Source organism: Notamacropus eugenii, chromosome 1, assembly GCF_028372415.1.
Source record: "Notamacropus eugenii isolate mMacEug1 chromosome 1, mMacEug1.pri_v2, whole genome shotgun sequence".
Classification (NCBI taxonomy): domain Eukaryota; kingdom Metazoa; phylum Chordata; class Mammalia; order Diprotodontia; family Macropodidae; genus Notamacropus; species Notamacropus eugenii.
The window spans coordinates 694,782,393-694,803,801 of record NC_092872.1 but is presented as its reverse complement, the minus strand read 5'-3'; the positions used below and the strand labels follow the sequence as shown (position 1 = coordinate 694,803,801).

Genomic DNA, 21,409 nt, shown 5'->3' with positions numbered 1-21,409 from the left:
ACTCAAATAATGCAATTTGTTTAGCCATCAATAAGTACTACTTCATTTCTAATTTTCTGTTACCACAAAAAGTGCTATTATGAATATTTTGGCATATATGGGTCTTTTTCTTTTTTGACTGTGATCTCTTAAGAGTATATGCCTAGCAGTGGAGTCCATGGGTCAAAGGGAACAGCCATTTCCACTTAAAAAAAAAAAAAAAGGTATAATTCCAAATTACTTTGCAAAGTGGTCTGACCAAATCACAGTTCTACCAATAGTGTATTACTGTGCCTGTTTTTCATAGGCCCTCCAACATTGATTATTTCCATCTTTTGCTATTTTTTTACTAATTTGTTTGGTATGAAGCAAAACCTCACTTGCATTTCTCATACTATTAACAAGCTGGGGCAACCTTATACACGATTGTTAAAAATGGTCAATTATTTCAAAATGTCAAAGTGTATGCACAAATGCTATGATTCTATGTATATAGTGACTATACTGGCAACATGCAGAGGAATTTCCCAGCTCCATCAGTAGTGCAAGCAAAGGTCATCCACTGCATCCTGGACCACACTCTTGACTTTTGTCTTGCCACTGGACTTTAATGACTCTGGAGAGGGGAGCAAGGTTGATGACTTTGCCCAGCTCTGCCTCACTTAAATACAATTTGCCCTTTTGATGTCATTGGTCCTCTTCAAAAACAAAGGAGAAACAACTGACTTCTCAGTGCCTAAAACAAGTCAATTTCCATTTTTTTGGTGGTCTTTGCAAATCAGATATGTAAGAAGTACAACTTCAGGGACATTTTAATTTGTATTTCTATTTTTAGCCACCTGGCTTAAAAAAAATGATTGTTATTAGCTAGATTTCTTCCTTGGTGGACTGCATATGAATATTCTTTGATCTTTTATCTCTTGGGCAATGGCTCACTTTCTTTGATTGTCAAATCAGTGAATATCAGATCTTAGATATCAGACCTTTATCAGAGAAATTTGCTTTGGAAGATTTTTGTCTACAGTTAACTATTCTAATCTTTATTCCACTGGTTTTGTTTTTGCAAAAAATTCTTCTGGGATACTCGTATCCCATTTTGGTCTTCCCTTACAATCTCCTTCCTTGCTCCTTTAATTTTAGTTTATCTTTATTTATTCTCTCTCAAGTATGTAAAAGGTTCTTGATCTCATTCTCTATTTTTAAAAAAGTATGACTTTTCATATTCAGGATGTGCATCTATTTTTTTAGTTCATTGTATAGGTGGTATAAGATGTGGATCTAAACCTAATTTATGTCAACTACTCTCCAGTTTTCCCAGCAGTCGTCAAAATGGGAGATCTACATTTGCTTAAATTACGTCTTTAAAAATGGTGCTCTAACTGTGAAAATTAGATTAGATAATCTCAGTAGGCAAGGACTATTTTCAATTTCTCTTTTTAAAAAATTAAACATTTTAAAATTCTCTTTTCATCAAGCAAGATCTGCCTCTCACACTCCACTCCAAAATGGGAACACAGAACAACAAAACTCATTAGAAGCTGTAGTCAATTTAATGTCCACATTGGCTATTTCTTTTAAAAAGAATTCTTATTTTGCATTCTGAGTTCTTCACCTCAAAGGAATCCTCCTTGTTCACTGATAAAGAGTTCAGCATGATAGTATTTCTTCACATTTGTACACCATAACTTATTCAGTCCTTCTCTAATTTTGTAGACACTCCTTCAGTTTCTCATCCATTACCACCTCAAGAAGACCTATATTTTTGTATATCCTTAGTCTGTTTTGCTTAGGGTTCATCCTTGCCTTCATCTATCATTTCTCTAAATCCTTTCCCTCCTTCTTGCCTTCCACCCATTTTCCTGTTGAGTGAGATGGAATTTTGTACCTAATTCTGTATATTCCCCTCACCCCCCACCAACATATTCATTTTTGATGGGTAAAGTATTCTTGCCAGTAAGCCAGGGTAATTTCCTTCTGGAATATCACATTCCAAGTTCTCTTCTCTTTTATAGTACTGGCTGCTAAATCATGTGTGATCCTGACTGGTTCCTTGGTATTTAAATTGTTTTTCAGGCTAGTTGTTTTTTTTTTTTCTTCTATGAGATATTCTACATTTTCTTCCAATTTTTCAGCCTTTTGGACTTAACTTTAATACCTCTTATTGCCTCATGAAGTCACTGGCTTCTATTTAGTCCATTTGAATTTTCAGGGAGGTTGTTGCTTAGGCGAGATTTTAAACCTCTTGTGCCAAGCTATTAATTCCCTTTCCAGATTCTTTTTTCTAAAACTCTAATTTCTTTTCCAATTACTTCCTCAAGCGCCCTCATTCCATTTTCAAAAACATTTTTTAACTCTTGCATTAACTCTTCCAGGAATTCTTGTTGAGTTTCAGCTATTTTTTTCTCTTTGAGGCTTTGCTTGTTGCTATTTTGGAATCATTCTCTTCTGTCATGGTGTCTTGGGCATCTCTACCACCATATTACCTTATTATGGTGGGATTTTTTTTTTGTATGCCCCGTTCCTCCAGCCTGCTTCTTGACTTTGGACTTGATATTAGGGCTGGGCTCTGCCACATATTAAGTCAGGCTGGTTTTGTTGCTGCTTTCTTGGGTGGTTAACACAATGACACAACTGAGTGTTGTGTTATTTCAGTATTTCAGAGATGGGCTCGGGACTTGCAAGCTTTCAGAACTCCTGAAGGGTCTGATTCGGAGTAAAGTTTGTTTGCTGCTTCCCTGGTCTGAGCTTTATAAGTTCCTGATCTGGGTTTGGGTCTGTGCAAACGCAGAATTCTATAGGACTCTGCCCCTTATCAGTCAGCTAGAAAGAGTTGGTTCAAAGTGGTAGAATTATAGGTTCTCCTCTGCTCTGGATTTTCTACTCTGTTTATTCCTCTGCTGTCTGGATTATAGGTTAGAAGTGAGACCCTGAAACACTGCTCTGAGCTTGGGGTCTGAACCACACCATTGTTGATGTAACCTTCTGAACTTCCTTCTTTCTTAGTACTCTGTCCACAGCGTTCCCATTTGGGAAAGGCCATAACTCTGTTGAACTGATGGGCACAGATCTGCTTTTCATTCTGCTCTGAATCTGCAACCCAGGATTGGGTAGTGGGTGACAAGGCTTCCAGATGGCACCTGTTTCTGTTCTAGTACCCTACTATAGATCTAGGATGTCCTTTTGTACGGTGCATGGCCTCTCCCTGGACACTGGAGTGCTCCAAGTGCAGTGTGCTCCTGCTCCAAACCTGATCACAGCGTCTGGCAACTTCTCTCTCCATGCTGACCTGGGCCAGACAAAAGACTCTCAGTGATTTTATTTTTCATCATGATTTGGTCTGGTGCATTTTATAGATCTGTCTGCAGGAACTGAGGACAGGAAACTCAATTGCATTGCTTCCTTCTACCCTGCTACCTTGGCTTTGCCTCCATCTGTAATTTCTAAAAAAAAAATGGTGATGTACAACATGGTGTAGTGGAAAGAATGTTAGATTAGGACTAAGGAAGACCCAAATCAAATCCCATTTGGCAATGAATTATATAACCATTATACTCTTTCTAAGCCTCAGTCTCCACTTCTATAAAATGGGGATGGTAATATCTGTAGTACCTATTTTACAGGGTTGCTGTGAGTCAAGTGACAGTGACTATAAAGTGCTTTGCATCTTTTCAAGCACTTAGTTGTTATTAGTGAGGACATAATGTTGCTGATTATAAACCTGACTTAGACAAGTTTGTCAAAAGGAACACAAACAAGAGAAACATGTAATTTATTACAATTTAGTGTCATGCATTTGACTCTATTAAAGACAATTTTTAAAATCTAGAGCTATAATTTTATGGGTGTGGATAATTCCTAATAAGGAATCCTCTCTACCAATCCACAGCAGCATCAGCTCAGACACTGAGACGAATAATGGCTTTACACAGTTCCACCACCTGTGTATGTCAGAGGTGGGACTCAATCCTAGGTTTTCCTTACTCAGTGGTTGGCTCCTTAGTCACCAACTCCATGTTCTCTCTTTCTATATAAAGACATGAAAAATTATGCTGAATGCTTTCTCCAATCTTAGGACAAGAGGAATTTAGGGCATTAATGTACAGTAGAAGAAACTACACATTTTCCCCAGAAATTATAAGGCAGTCTCAAATACTATTTACAATGTTAATTATGTCTGGTAGGGTAAGGGGAGGGAGGGTTAATAGCTAGAAACATTGGTTAACTGGAATCACTACATGACAGGGAACACTACACTGGGAAGATCTGCCACAGAGAATCCAAAAAGCAGATTAGTTACTTCTCCAAGAAAGGCATATTATTTACACCTAAGAATTCAGCAAGTCATGCATATGGAAACTAATTTTTCTTACCATTGGTTATTAACCTGTAACCAATATGAATAGTACCTACTTTTAAACAAAAACATTAAAGATTTCAAGGCAGAAATCCTGAAGCCACTATTTCCTCCACCCCTTCTTAAATAAAGAGGTAGAATGCCAGACTACAAAAAGCATTGAACTTGGAACTAAAAAACCTGGTTTAAATTTTTGGATCAGTTACCTGTGTGACTTCAGGCAAATCACTGAAACTCTCTGGGCCTCAGTTTCCCCATTTGTAAATGAGGTAGTTGAACTAGATCTCTAAGGTCCTCTTCTGCTCTATGAACTAATAATACTGTTACTTAAACTGGATATTCTCAATTGGTCTCACACACTGAAATAAAATCCTTCACATCTACGTTGATATTACAATTGATGTCAGTAAACCATTTCTTAAAGAAGCAATAAAATATTGTACATAATTTAAAAACATTTACTAAAATTCCTAGTAAGGAATTCTGCCAACAAGCTAAAATTTTGGGGGGGGGGGTGCTGACAAATTTTAACATTCAGAATGGATAATTCTACGTACTTACTTCTCCCTATACATGCAAAACAGAACTAAACATTAATTTTTTTTACCCACAAGGAAGACTATAAATGAACTCTGCCCCTAATCACTAATGTCTATAAAGATATAACAGAATATACTAGAGTTTGAAAATGGGTATCATAGGAAAGAAAAAGCAAACAATCTATTATGCTTAAATATCTGGGATATTTTTCATCCAAAGGCAGTTATGAGAATCTTTTTGTTGGCAAAATTTTCCTGTGGTTAAAATGCCTGTAGTATTCTATATGAGAGAAAAAGAAGCTTTTTGATTTAATTCCCATTTGTCAGGTATGATCAATGTTTCCTAAGTTAATCTGCCAAGTTAACTGCTTTTCCAGATGGATATATTCCTGATGTGTCCATTAAGCATTCCCATGTTCACATCTTTTAGTCATCTTATCCTAATAGTTAACTTCATAAAAAACAAAAACCCTTCATTGCACACACAAAGTAATCTCTTGGTTACAACCATATAATTGAAAAAACTTTACAGTCGGAAGACATCTTGGAGCTCATTTAGCCTTATCCCATTATTTACAGACAAGGAAACCAAGGGTCAGAGAGATGACACAGGTCACATAGCAAGTTAGTGGCAGAACTGCAATTAGAATCCAGGTGTCCACTGATCCTTCCACAGTGCTGAGGGAAATCGATTCCTGAGTCTCATACATGCAAAACATTTGCTCAAACACTGAGCTATATTCCTTTCTACTTCTATTCTTTAATAAGTAAATTAAAAACCTGCCACGAGGAGCTTATATTTTACTAACATATTGACAGAAAATTATTAGCTTTATTAAAACTGACAAAAATGGAAAAAAACTCAGTGATCCAAGACACAGAAATGACAAAGTAAAAATTAAACATTAGATTAAAATTAATACACATATATTTTAAATGTTCAAAGTTCTTTACCTAGATCACCAGTACTATAAACTTTTCAATGATGGTTTCTTTAAGACAAACAAACAAAAACTGACAGGGAAATTGAGTTGCAAAGAAAATTAACTCTAATTCCAAAGTTATGCTACAATTGAGTAACGAGCACAGGAAAGAAATTTGGGATTTTCTGTTTTAGTTCAATGCTCTGGACACAGATAATGATACTTCTTTATTTAAACCTGTCTCCTGACGGAAATGTAGATGAGGAAATTCAATACTGGAGGGAAAGTAGCAATAAAGGTCATACCTTTTAATATGGGAGAAGACAGGACAAGAAATATGAATGTCACCAAAAAGGATATACTTACATGTATCACAAAGCTACAGCCTGAGAAACTCAGGATAGCAGAAATATTACTGAGATGTGAAGATTAAGATTGGTTTTTATAATGTGTATACAATGAAGTGATTTTCTATAAGTAGAGAAGTAGGAAGAAGGAAGAATTAGGGAATATCAAATTTACAAGATAAAAAATCTTTCTTACAATATTATATGTCATTGGGATAATGTTTTAAGAATCAAATTTTAAAAATATTTTGCATTGTAAGATGACCTGGCTAGAAAACTCATTAATTTAGAATTTGCCAATTTGCAATATGCAACTTAGAAAGGGTCTGGGCTAAAATTTACCTTTGTACTAAGAGAAAAAAGATGTTCACTAAAGCAAATTAACAGGTAGACAAAATTATCAAAGAACCAGTTATCTACTTTAGGGACAACCTATTTTTAAGCTCTTTAGATACACTATTTGTGCTAATGTAATGTAAGCCAAACAAAGTTTATTTTCTATAGGAACTTAGACATGCTGATTACAAATCATCCCTCTCACTCTATTATTTCCACATAACTTGAGTAGTAAAATATATTTCCTTAAATATTCAGACATCTGACTTCATTGTCAAAGTGACCTTTCAAAAATTAGTTTCATCTACTAATATATTAATAAGAGTGTACACTTTTATAGCTCTGTTAACCCTAACACAGACATTTCAAGTACTTTATCATTATTTTACAGATAAAAAGGTTAACAATGTAGAGAAGCTGAATGGTTTGTCCAACCTCACAAAGAAAATAAATGGTAGAGCCAGAAGCCTAAGTCCAATTCTTGGCACAGACTTTTAGAAAAAAAAGAAACATTTTTAATACATTTACACACTATCACCTCTTCAATTTAGGAGAACTAGAGAAAGGCAGGATTGCCGAAGGCAAGGATCCCTATGCGTGGTCAGGGGAACAGGCCCATCTCAAACACTTCCTGTGTGACCACTGAGAAGTCACCTAACTTCTTGAAGCCTCAGTTCCCTTTTCTAAAAAATGGGAATAATATTATCATCCACCTCTTGTAGGAGATGCCAAAACAAACCCAAGAACTATATGAACATAGTTACAAAACACTTTTCACACAAATAAAGTCAAACCTAAATAACTGGAAAATAATTGTTCATGGGTGGGCCAAGCTAATATAATAAAAATGACAATTTAACCTAAATTAAAGTACTTATTCAGTGCCATATCAATCAAACTGCCAAAAAATTATTTTATAAAGCTAGAAAAATAACAAAATTCATCTGGAAGAACAAAAGGTCCAGAATATCAAGGGAATTAATGAAATGAAATGCAAGGGAAGGTAGCCTACTTATATCAGATCTTGAACTGTATTACAAAGAAGTAATTATCAAGTACTTGGTACTGGCTAAGAAATAGAGTGGTGGATCAGTGGAATAGGTTAGATAGGCAAGACACAACAATCAGTGACTACAGGTGGCTGAACAAGTTGTGGAATGTGAATGTAATCGAATACTACTGTGCTATAAGAAACGATGAGTAGGCGGACTTCAGAGAAACCTGGAAAGACTTATATGAACTTATACGAAGTGAGCAGAGCCAGGAAAATATTGTACATAGTAACAGCCACATTGTGGGATGACTGCCTTTAATAGGGTTAGCTCTTCTCAGCAATGCAAGGATCTAAGAAAACTCCAAGACATGATGGAAAATGCCGTCCACATCCAGAGAAAGACCATGGAGTCTGAATGCAGATGGAAGCAGACTGTTTGCTCTCCCTTTCTTTTGTTGATTTGTTTCTTCTTTCTCACAGTTCTTCCCATTAGGTCTAATCCTTCTTTACATCATGACTACTAATGTGAAAATGTTTAATATGAATGTATAAGTAGAGCCTATATCAGATTGCACTGTCTTGAGGAGAGGGGAGGACAGGGAAGGGGAAAAATATAAAACTCAAAATCTAATGGAAGTGAATGTTGAAAACTAAAAATAATTATATATACATACACACTATACATTATGTATACAAACACACACACACACATACAGAGACACATACAGAGACACAGAGAGAGAGAGAGAGAGAGACAGAGAGAGAGAGAGAGAGACAGAGAGAGAGAGAGAGACAGAGAGAGAGAGAGAGAGACAGAGAGAGAGAGAGAGAGAGAGAGAGAGGAGAGAGAGAGAGAGAGAGAGAGAGAGAGAGAGAGAGAGACAGACAGAGAGAGAGAGAGAGAGAGAGATAGTTAGAGAGTTAGAAATAGAGTTCTAACCTGTTTGGGGCCATCGGCAGTCATTCTGATTTATGTCTGGTCACCAGACCCAGATGACTCTGGAGGAGAAAGTGAGGCTGGTGACTCTGCACAGCCCTCCTCACTTAAATCCAATTTACTTGCATGTTATGACATCATTTTCTTGGTGTCACGGTCCTCTTCAAGAATAAAGGACAAACAGCAACAACAACAAAAGCACCTCTATGCTTTAATTAACACCTTTAATGCTTTATAGCATTAAAAAAAAAAATGTGTTGCTTTTAATCAGCTCGTGGTGCAATATGACTAACATTGATTAAAATGGCTTGGAATGACCATTTACATTCTTTTGTAATAACAAACACTTACTCTTGAACCTCTAAAATACACATTTTTAGTTGATATACCTAGGCTAGCAAGAAAGGAACTAGTGGAGTTTGACTAGGGATTTCTTGGGGCTAACATCCAAGTGGCCTGGTTATACCCTGCCAGATTGTGGGTGGCATATAAACAGAAACAATATTTATTCTGGGACAAAGATCCTGCAGGCAAATTACTGTAAATGTTCCAGAAGAAGCAGAGCCAATTGTTGGAGAAGACTATTAAAAACAGGATTCTGTTCCCATTCATTATAAGTTTTATAAATTTGAGCTTTGATATTTTATATGGAAGCCCCCCTGAGTGATGACACAAAGAAGTACAAAAGCATAGAAAAGAATCAAGAAAAAAATGTTCAGATGATCGAAATGAGGACAGTATAAACCAGAAATTCTGTGGGTAAGCATTTGCTCTTGATATTGTTTAACCATATAATTAAAAGGAGAAAGACATGCACAGAAAAAGCAAAAGTTTTAATCTCTCACTCTGGTGATCCAAGTCATCAGATTTGCAGTTGTGCTCAAATATTATACTATATTTATATGACGGTTATTTTCTTGGTCTTTAAAATTTCCTACTTCACATTTCTTAGCCTTATAAAGGGAAAAATGTAACACATTAACTAAAAGCATACACTACGCCTGAGCTGAAAAATACACTAACAGTTAACTCAAAATCCTCCTAAAGTACAGAATCCTCAAATCCCACTGAGGATGGGAATAAACACAAGATGCACAGAGTCACTGAGCTGGTTACACAAGACTAATGGCTTCCAGTTAACTATAATAACCATTTACATTCTTTTGCAATAACAAACACTTAGCAATAGGTCCTATGAGGAAAGGTCAAAGGAACTGTAGTCCAAGGAAGAAAAGGCTTAATTTAAGCATGATCTGAATTTTGTTTTTGCGTTTGTGAAGGGTTTCCTATGAGAAGGATAGTAGGTTATTCTCCCTGTCCATTTATTGAGAGAAATTTACTTTCCACAGATGGAATACATTCCCAACTAACTGGATGACAAAGTGTGAGGACAACTACTGAGCACTAAGAAATTTCCAAGCCCAAATGTCTTCTTGAAGAAAATATACAACCTAAATCATTAGGATGATTTTAAGTATTTATTTACCTTAAGATGAGGACAGTCTTTTCAGATATCCTTTAGCTATCAAAAAATTGTATGACTAAGTTATTTATAATCTCAGTCTAGTCGCTTCTGGGCTTGTCCATCTTAGTAAACAACATATCAGAGTCAGTGTAAACTGCTCAAAAAAGATGCTCTGAGTATAAAAGTACTTAAAGTGAATTAAGTGCCAGGACACATATTTTTGAATTTATTCAATATTTAAAAAACCCCCAATACTGAACCAAACCTTCTGAATAAATCATAATACAGGATAAAAACATAAGCTTAGAATCTATATACATGTATAAGGTCAATAGCTATGATATAAAAACAATAAGAGTATTCTTTACAATGGCTTTGTAAAAGGGAAAGTTATTCACTTCTCAGTTAAAAGAAGGGAATTAAAATAATTATGCCTTGCTAAAACTGGAGAAAAAAAAATTTATCCTTTTATATTCACTTTGTGTACCATCTTACCCCAGTGATGTACTTAATGTACATACCCCTGCTTCATCTAATTTGGTTTCACATGATTAATTTTCTCATAAGATTGCCATTCTTTTCATCATATTTTTGGTTTGGATAAAAGACTCATTTCCAGGGTTCCAGTCTCCCAGAATCCTCCCTAATCCTTGTGTTACTGTATTCTCACTCAGATGGTTAAAGTGGCAAAGAATACAGGGGAAGTGTTTCACGCAGAGCCCCACTGTGGCAGCAGTAGTTGTCTCCAGAGTTAAACCTCCTGGCCCCATTCAGAGTCACAGTTTAACCCTGTTCTAGAGATGAATAATAACACCACTCTGCAAACCAGGTACAGGACTCTTCCCTTATAAAAAAGTTCAAGGTCAAGGCCATAGAGATGACAGAATACATCTTACTCTGATCTAATTTTTTTTTTAATTATTCAATCAGTATTTAAAAAATTAGCTGTAGAACATATAATTCCACAAAATCAGAGCTAGAAGTTATATTACAGTATAGAATGTTGGGGATGGCAAAGGGCTTAGGAGCCAGCTAATTCCACTTCCTAACTCTAAACTGGCATTGTGAATAGGGCACTGGGTTTAGAGTAAGAAAGACCTAGGTTCAAATCTGGCCTCAGACACTTACTAGTTGTGGGACCCGGGCAAGTCAATTAACCTCTGTTTGCCTCAGTTTCCTCAGCTATAAAATGAGAATAATAGCACCTACATCCCACAGTGGTTATGAGGATGAAATGAAATAATATTGTAAAGCGCTTAGTACAGTGACTGGTGCATAGTAAGCACTATATAAATGTTAGCTATTGCCATCATCATCATGATTATTGAAGACAAAGCAAATGAGGCTTAGAAAGGGAAAGTGACTTCCTTAAGGTCACATAGGTAAGTGGCAGAACTGGACTTTGATTCAAAATTTCCAGGTCAGTGATCTTTTCACAATGGCCAAGGTAAGAAAATAAAAAAATTATTTAAACTACGTTAAACTTACATAGATTAAAAACAACACCTGATACTTAAGAGTTTTCAAGTTTGCAAACTGCTTTACATTCTGCCTCCATGTCTTTGCACTGGATGTTTCTCATGCCTGGAATGCTATCCCTCTTTAGGTGTATCTTGGAATTGCCAATTTCTTCCAAAACTCCTTTCTAAACTACCTTGCACCATAAAGTCTTCACTCATGAGCACCCCGCCCCCAAGATGCTAATGCTATTCTCTCTATATTCATATACATAGATAGATACATAGACAGATAGGTAGATAGATAGATAGTCTCTCCTTTCAGAATATAAATGCCTTGAGAATGAAGACTTCTCCCACTTTTATCTTTGCATCCCTGGTAATTAGTACAGGTGCCTGGCACGTAGTAGGTGCTTAACAAATAGCAGTTGATTATTGTTATAAAATACATGAGGCTTTTAATGGATGAAGATTTTTAAATCCATGAATTTTACTGACATTTATTTTAATCCTGGAACCTCAAAGACTGGAAGAATGAAATATGCAAAATCATGGAATATTAAAAGCCACATAGACCCCTAGAGTTTACCTAGTCTTAACTCCCTCATTTTATAGGTAAGCAAACTTTAAAATGAGTCACTAAGATGAAGTGAGTTACCCAAGGTCATATAACTCATCAGTGGTGGATATAGCACCAAAATCCAGCTTGACCTACCAGTTCAGGGCTCCATGCTACTTTTGGCTATTAGAGAGGTTCTTTCTTCCCCTCCTTCTCCATAAAAGCCAAGTTGTCTAATGCCATTATAGTAAACACTGAATTCTTTTAGATGACTCACTGATTTGACAAATATTTGCCAAATGCCTATCCTCTGTCCTAAGCAATGGAGAAGACTACAAAATGAATAAAATGTGGTCCCTAGTTCAAAGGGGCTTAAAATGGTCTTAATATGCTAGATGCTTAAAATGATATTTTATGTGGCACATTAGGGTTTGCAACACACTCTCTCATTTTATCTTCAACCACCACATAAGACAGGTACAACAACCTGTATTATTATGCCCATCAAGCTAAATGACTTACTCATGGTTACAAAATTATTCTCCAACAGAGGTAGGATTCAAACCTAGGTTTCACCCTATTCTACATTCTATGACCTTTCTACTATAACATACTGCATTGCAAAAAAACTCAAGATGTTGGAGGAGGGACAGTTTATTCCCTAAAAACACTGCTATGAGGAACTACCATAAACAGGACTACAAAGCTGACCAGAAAGGTTAATGGTTAACCAGTTTCTTATCACTAAATTATGATATTTAATAATCACTCTATCAGTCTTCGAAAAAGAAAGCACTCCCTTTCCTTCTACTTATGGCTCTTTAATAAAGAGTAACTAATAATGTTATGGGGTAGCTAGGTGATACAGTGGATAGAATGCTGAGCCTGGAATCAGAAAAATCTGAGTTCAAATCTGACCTCAGACACTGTATGACCTTGAGCAAGTCCCTTAACCTGTTTGCCTCAGTTTACTCAACTGTTAAATAGGGAAAATAATAGCTTCCAGGATTGCTGTAAGGATCAAATAACTGCAAAGTGGTTAGCACAGTGCCTAGTGCACAGTAAGCTATCATTATCATATGGCTTGAATAGAGCTAAAGGTGAAAAAAGCCCCCTCCCCTCACTAGAACACATAGTATAGACAGGGCAGCTAGGTGGTGCAGTGGATACAGTACCAGTGCAGGAGTCAGGAGGAACTGAATTCAATTCTCACCTCATACACTTGACACTCACTTGCTGTGTGACCTTGGGCAAGTCACTTTACCCCAGTTGCCTCATCCTGGGTCATCTCCAGTCATCCTGATGAATATCTGGTCACTGGATTCAGATGGCTCTGGAGGAAAAGTGAGGCTGGTGACCTGCACAGCCCTTCCTCACTCAAAACAAAGTCAAGTGCAAGTCATGTCATCACTTCTCTGATGGCATGATCTTCTTTGGCAATGAAGGACAAACAAACACACACACAAACACACACAGTGTGGACCCTGGGGTGATGAACATATATGGACAGGAACATCTATTTAAAGGGCAGGTGAGGTTAAAGACAATGGCAACTACAAGACTCAAATGAGAATTAAAGCTATGAGTTCCACATGGGAGGGTTCTAAGAAATGAGGTCTTCTACCAATCAAAAAGATCAAACGATTTAGAATTGAGTGGAACTTTAGGAATCATCTGTTCAATAGGTGAGGAAACTTAAACTCAAGAAGAAGTGACTCGCCAAGGTCACAGAGCTAGTAAGTAGTAGAGAAGAATCAAAATATGGTCTTCATTGTTTTGGAGTGTGGAAAAATAATGATCTGAAATGTCCAAAATTGAAGAAGCTCAATGAGAGTCAGGAGAGATGCCAGTCCAAATGGTAGAAACTAAACTCATTTTTGAGAAAGACTCTTTCCTATTCTCCTATGAGGCTATTCCTGTGTATTGAAGCACAAGGGCCCCATTAGAATCAGCTATGAGAATACAGAACAGGGTTAGAGACATACAAAAGGCCTTCACCTCATAAGGTCCAAGAAATACTTTGCACCTTTCAGTGCAATGTACAGTACAAGCAGAAAGAAAGCTAGGTTTGGAGGTATATCCTCAGGTTTAAATTTTAGCTCTGCCACTTACTATGGAGGTAATCTTGGAAAAGTCACTTAAACTTTCTGGACTTAAGTTTCCTCATCTGTAAAATGAGGAAGAGAAGACCTTTGAGGTCCTTCCAGGTCTAAATTTATGATTCTATGAATGAATGGGTCATTCTTTGTTGGTGAAACTCCTGCAATACCTTCTTGGGTCAACAGAGGTCACAGCATTTATTTTCTGAATATGATCGAGCAGAGCCCTTGGGTTTAACAATGGATTATTGAGTTGGAAACATCATCTCAAACAACTCCTTCATTTTATCGGTGAAGAAAGTGACACTCAGAGAGGTAAGGCAGTAAGATCTAGACTTTGAATTCACATCCGTTAAGTCCAAATTTAGTGCTCTTTCTACCATATCAAAGACAGATTATGATACAGAAACACTGGGAGAAACTGAAACTTTTTTTCACATTTAAGTAGATCACACATTTATCAAAAATTTTTATGCATGCTTCAAGTCTCAGTTTATGTACATTCCCTCTTATGGCTCCATTTAAATGGCCTGCATACACATCTTTAAAAAATCAGATTTGTATTAAACCCCAACTACCTTAGACACAGTAATTTCCTTAATGAGAACTGAAATCAGTTAGCAAAATGATGACAAGTCAAAAGTTTTACTTATTAAGGCAAACCTGCAGAAAATTTTTTCTAGATTTCTTTGCTTATCCTGAAGAAAAGGCAATGGACCAGGAACCAGGAGACCTAAGCTCTTACCCTGATTTTGATGCAAACTAAATGTGTGAACTTGGTGCAGTGAACCTCTATTAACTTAGTTACTTCTATCTATAAAACAAAAGGGCTAAACTATAATCTTTTTCGCCTCTAAAATTCTCTGGTGAATGTTTTTGTTTTACTGAATTATATTTTATTAATTACAATAGCATCTACATACACTTGAGGAAAAAAAGAGTTTTTGTATCTGACCTTGATTTCATTGTTCTACGAAGCTTCCAACAGAGAATTTCTTTTACCAACCCTTTTAAATAGCCTTTTCAGATAGAGCAACTTGAATTACCGTCTTCAATATGGCTTACATCTGTTTCCAATGTTCTGATTTTTTCCTATTTAGTGTTTTAACATTTTACTTGTGTTTGATATAATTCCATAAAAGAGTAAACAAAATAGTGGGGGAAGGAAGGTAGAAGTGTTAACTGATCTGTACAAAAGCATATTTTAAATGCAATTTTTTTCAGAAGCATTCAATAACTACATGTAAACACATAATTTAACAGCATTTCCAACTGTCCTTTTAATTTTGTACAAGAAGCACAGCATAGTTCTACTGGGAACCTCACCCTGTCATATCTGGAAGCATAATTAAATAATTTCAACATTTCTAGAATAATGGACAAGTTCCACAATTACTTATTTATTCCAGGAATAGCAAAAACAAACAGAAAAACTTTAGGCCATATTCTGAAATCTGAACTAACTACCTAGTAAGACTCCAATTCTTTATTTAAATATAGATATTATATGAAAGGTTAAAAAAACCTACATTAATTATCTAATTTTAGATAAGCTATAAAGATCAGGACACCATGATACACACAATTCTTACTATTTAATACTCCACATCTGTTCAGTAAAGAAAATACTTTGGTAAACTTTTCTATATACAAATGACATAGTCACATCTACTCAAAGCAGAATATATCTGAGTTCAAAGTCAAACGATCTTCCCCATTCCTTAAGAAAAAAAGACAAACAATAGACTCTAAGATTTTAAGGATCTGTGGTCAGTGTGAGTATATCCTCACTAATGAAGATAGAACAGAAGATTAAGGATTAGAAGGGACCTGAGAAGTCAACTAGTCCAACGCTGGCATTTTAAGGCCCAGGGAGCTGAAGTGATTTGCCAAAGGTCAAAGAAGTATTAACTGCTGGGAGAGGGGGAAGCAGTGAAAATTGGGGTGGGAGTAGAAGAGACTTGGAGAGCAGTTGAGGAACAAAAAGGGCAACAGTCTAGCTAAACTAGTAATGGGCCTCCCTGAACTCATCCAGGCTGGGCCAAAGAGACATATGAGCCATCACCAGATATTATATATGAAAACTATATTTTAGTATGTGATTTCATTTACCGATTATACATATACTATGCAAAATTAGAATTTCCTTAAGTTTCCTGTTATACTGGTTTTCTTTAGACTAGTACTTTCTGGGGGGAAAAAAGGGGCATCTTAAGTAAAAAAAAAAAAAAAAGTTCCTCCCCAAATAGAAAATTCAAACTATTACATTCCTGCCTTGAGAAAAACAGGAACTAGTTAAGTTTAAAGACAAGGACCAGCTCTACTTTTAGGCTGTTCTTTTGTATCAGTCTGAGGACAGTATTGTCTAAACTTGTACAAGTCTCTTCCTATCTCTGGTCCTCTCAGTTTGTATGTAAAGATAGGTGAGTGTCACTTGCATATTTAATAGTCTATATAAAAGATAAGAAAAATATGTAGCCTTCTAGCTTCTCTTAAGTTAAATATTATGGTAAGGTTTCATTTCTTTTTTGGAAAGCAGAAAATTTCCAGAAGAGATACTTCACAGTAAATAAATAAGCGAATAAATAAATGCAAATACATCATCCTAAAACCAAGAGAAATTATTTTTGGATTTTTCACAGGTAATCAAAAATGATAATATGTTATAAAACTAGATTCATCTCTTTTTTGGATAATATTTTTTGTTCCTATAATTGAAAACAGCTTGATGGCTTAAGTCCAGGAAAACTGTGCTTCAGGGTTGATAATCAATATTACCAATGGTTATACAAAGTTACAAAAGTTTAGCCTCAAATTGGTTAATGCCTTTCTTAAAGTAGCAAATGAAACGGAATAATGGAAATCACTGGAAAAGGCTTGCCAACAATTTCCCCATTATTTAAATTTTCTGTTGTTTAAATTAAGCCAAAAATTTTAAAGGAAATTTAGACTGTCCTCTTAATTACATTAGATTTCTTAATGACATCAGAAATCACTTAAGCAACTTTCAACTAAGTCTTTAAACAAAAGTCAATTTCTAAACCTTCACACATATGGGTAAGAAAGGGTAACAAAAGACACCCAAACTCATATAAATCGTCTAAGTTCCCCTTCTTACCTGTAATATGAAATAAGAAAAAAGGCAATTATTTGCTTCAGTTTCTCCAACACAGACAACGCTAACAAGTATACAAGAAGAAAGCAAAATTGCTTTATCATTCACTTTTTCTAAACTAGTAAAATATTTTCTCTCACCAAAATCTAAACACCAAGTTCAATTTGGTTTGCCAACCAGAAAAAGCTCGTAGGCTACACTTAGCTAAAATTTCATAAAAATAAAAAAGATCATTAGTATATAATAACTTACATTTATAGAAGCAGAGAAATGATTTTCCTAGTATAGTTAAATGCTTAAATACTCTCAAAGGAACACTGAAAAGTTTTTGCTTCTTGCAAGAAAAATGACAGCCTTCTTACACATCAAAAATTTACAAAGAAAACCTAATCTAGGTCGCTGAATTTAAAAAAAGAGTACAGGACCAAATTGAACCTAAGAAAAGCTAAGAAATTCTGCACGCAAAATCAGCTCAATTATTATTTGGGGAATAATTCTAATTTGGTTTCTAAAATTTTAATATGATTAATCTACACTATGCTAACTTCCCAATTATACTTTCTTGATACACAATTTGGAATTTACTGATTAACCACTTAAGTAAAATGAGTGAAACAAACTTCAACAAAGATCAACCAGACCTAAGGGATATATCTTCAAAAATTCATTTGATATAATTTCAACAGAGATTTTTGGTAGAGGTTTGCAGTTCAAAATACTTCCATCTATATTTTCATATTCAACTATTACTATTACCTCAACTATTACCATTAAAATAACATTAAGGTCCCAACTGAATTACTTGTCTCTTCCTGAAAGTTTTCTTTAAAAGTAGAGGGGGGGAAAGGGGTGGAGGAGAAAGGGAAGAGAAGGAAACCAAGAAGTTTAAAACATTATAAAGTTATACAATGTTTTCCCTCAGCATTTAAGTTCTCTATATTAACCCACAGGAAGCAAAGCAAATATTCAGTTGCTCCTTTCACTTGATAGTTAAAATTTCTTTCTGGGCTTTTACATTTTTCTAAAACAAAGTAAAAATAGTTAATTCTTCTTACTCTCTTTCATACATATACAGATCTGTCATAATACAGTTATTTTGTTTGTTCAAATCAAAATGAACCAAAGTTTAAACAATTGGCATTTAAAACCCATACATGAGCAAACATTTTTCAAAGCCTACAGACCTCCCCATAGTTTTCTCAAGTTCAAACTTTGGAGTTATAAAACTTCATTAAAGTACATGTTAACAAATATAGAAAAACTTCTTTGTAAGATTTTTAAATGTACCAAGTTTTGAATAACATGTATGGGAAGGCACAGTTCAGAATTCTTTGCGGGCTATAAGTTTTTATAACAAATGGTTACATTAGAAAACATAAGAAAGTTACAAGATATTTTCATTGCAACAAAATGACATTCAAGGTGCCTGTCCATTCCATGAAGTAATTAGATACGTGATCATATAAAAAAAGTACAATCTATAGTCACACAACTAGTTATTTTAAAATGCAAAGAAATTTCTCTTACCTTGCCTGCTTCTCTTTCCAAGTCGACATATTCCCGGCTAGGTGTTTGTCGCTGCTCTCCCTGCCAGCTGGCCGGAAAAAACTGGAGAGACAGATTGGTTCCTGTGGCCACAAAAGCCTTTTAGAAAAATCAATACAAACAGGATCAGGAGCAAGACATTACATAAATTATGCAAGCAGTCATTTATTTTTACATCAGTTTATGTCTTAAGCCAGGCAGCAAAAAGAATACTTAAAGTCAAAAACACACACTCATCATTTTTCTTAAGTATTAAGTTACAAACATCTGATTCCATTTTGACGACATTTGCCATTGGCTGCTTAGATATAAAATAAGACATGGAATCAATACTTTCTTTCAGGTCAGTTTTTGCTGACGTTAGAATCTCATGTTACAAAATTTGAGCTAAAAGCTATCAACCCTACTCTTAAAAATGGTTATTTTTAAAATACAAAATTATGACCAAAAAAATCACTCAAGATCTAAAGAATTTGATTTTTACAGAACGTTATGATTTAGAAAACACTTTCACAAACTTTTTGTTTGGCTTTAAAGCATTTGTAAATAAGACATTTCTCTATTTTTTGCCCCTGGCTTCCATGAGCTTATGCTAAAACAGTAAGATCACAGGATTAGAACTAGGAGAGATTTTGGAAATTAAGTCATCGAACTCGCTCATTTTATAGATGAGGAACTGAGGCCCAGAGAGATGAAATGATTTGCCCAGGTAACACATGTAGTCTAGCAAAGCCCCATCCTCAACTGAGTGGCTCTAACTTTAAATTCAATGCTTTTCCTACATAAAATGTATTTCAAGATGGTCCTCAGGTGCTAAAAATGCAAGAGACCAAGATGTAAATAAAACATTTTCATCACTTCTTAAATATTAATGTTTGAAAGCAACTGTCTTAGATGAATCAGAAACTGTCACAATCTACCAAAGTATTTTTAAATGAAAAATAGGAGATAATGGGTAGAGAGCAAAGGGAGACTGTAACTATCAGAATATTCAGCCAACATATACTATAGTTGGAAGACTGCTTAAATGGCTTAGTCAGCAACATAATACGTTCTCAGACCCTTAAGAATTTGATTTTAGCTTTGTATGAGTAAGTTTCCTGATATTCAAAGTGGAAACAACACTATCCCTACTTCTTTTGGCAATCTGTGGAACAGTTAACAATAAAACCCCCAAACCTGAAGAACATATTTTTGGCAAACACATTACTGTCATCCAAATGAAAATTCTACTTGATGAATATATCAGTTGGTGGGATTAGGTCTCTATCTCTCTCTCTAAGGAAAGCTCTCAAGAAATTTGGTTTCAAGTCGGTACTATGGTCTTAAATTGGACATAAAAGGCTCACAGGAGGCATTCACATTTGGAAAAGACCTTAAGTCATCTAGACAATAACCACATTACAGAAGAAATAGGACCAAAAAGATCAAGTGATGTATCGAAGGCACTATAGACAGGTGGAAGGTCAGGATTCCAACTCATATCCTCTGATTCCCAATATTTTAGTTCAGGAGTTGTCCCTTATTTGAGTAGTTTTTTTTTAGGGTTTTTATAACGTCAAGTCAACAAGCATTTATTAAGCACTTATTATGTACCAGGCACTGTCCTAAGCAAAAAGACAGTCCCTACCCACAAGGAGCTTACATTTAAATGGTAGAAACAGCACATAATAGCTCAAGTCCTATACAGAGGTCATACAAGTATTTATTCCCATCTTGCAGATGAGGCAGCATGGTTTAATGGATGAAGAACTGGCCCTGAAACCAAGAGCATCTGGCTTCAAGTCTTGTTGCAGACATATGATGGCTGTGTGATTTTGGCCAAGTCCCATAACCTCTTAGTACTGTAGCCCAATGGTGTCAAGTCTCCACAGGAGAGGAGGACGCTAAACATACATGAGGGTCCTTCTGGGCCATATATTGACATATTAATTTTATCTATGTATTATTGTATTTTGTTACTCACATGTTAATCTGGTTCCAGATCCACTCAGCAGTGCTGTGTATTCTGGTAGGGTGTTTGACACCTCTGCTCTAGGCAATTCTCCAAGACTATAAATTATAGAGAAGGGCCCTGCCTGCGATGGGGAGAGGGCATTCTCTATATTAAGGAAATCACCAGCACTGAAGCTAAGGTTTGTATCTAGGCCTCCACTCTAACTCTAGCAATTTTTCCAAGATACCATACTAGTTAAGATTGAAATCTGTCACATTTCTAATGGGCTGAAGCAAGTTTTCTTTTTTTTAATTACCTAATAATTAAAATATGTATAATTTGGTTAAAAAAAAGTCAAGTGGAGTAAAATGATGGAAAAAGTCATAGAGTCAAAGGACCAGTGTCTGGTCACTTAATATCTGTGTAATTCTGGGCAAGGCATGGCCCTTCTTTGGGTCTCAGTTTCCTTCTCACTAGCACTCGACCAGAAGCAAGCCAATGTCCTCTCTGGTCTTCAGTTACCTCATCTATGGAATGGAAAGAATCTCTAAGGTCCTTCCAGCTCAAACTCCTATGAAGTCCTGAAGTGACTAAGCCCTTTAAACAGAGTGTGTTGATTCTCCATGCTCACTCTGTTTAGACAGTAACTAAAAGTGATTTTTATGCATGAAAGTACCAAGGTTATCACACAATTTTTAAAAATCTGGCTGGGTTTATTATATTAAAGATCAAGGTTCATCATTTAAAAAACGGTTATGCTTTTTGCTTTGATATTTATGTAAGGAATAAATTTTATCTTTCATGATGGCACTATAACTATAGCT

At 35.5% G+C, this 21,409-nt stretch overlaps 1 protein-coding gene across 18 annotated transcripts in view; it reads right to left on the bottom strand.

Annotated features, from left to right (window-relative positions):
- CBFB (core-binding factor subunit beta) overlaps positions 1–21,409 on the bottom strand; it is a 90,410-nt gene that overhangs the window by 63,486 nt on the left and 5,515 nt on the right. For all 18 annotated transcript variants that reach the window (XR_011972835.1, XR_011972834.1, XR_011972833.1 and 15 more), the window contains exon 3: positions 18,632–18,748. Coding sequence is in view for 15 of the 18 variants with exons in the window: in XM_072635977.1 (XP_072492078.1) it covers positions 18,632–18,748 (117 nt within the window). In the remaining 3 variants the exon portion in view is untranslated. The remainder of the gene's footprint in view (positions 1–18,631; positions 18,749–21,409) is intronic.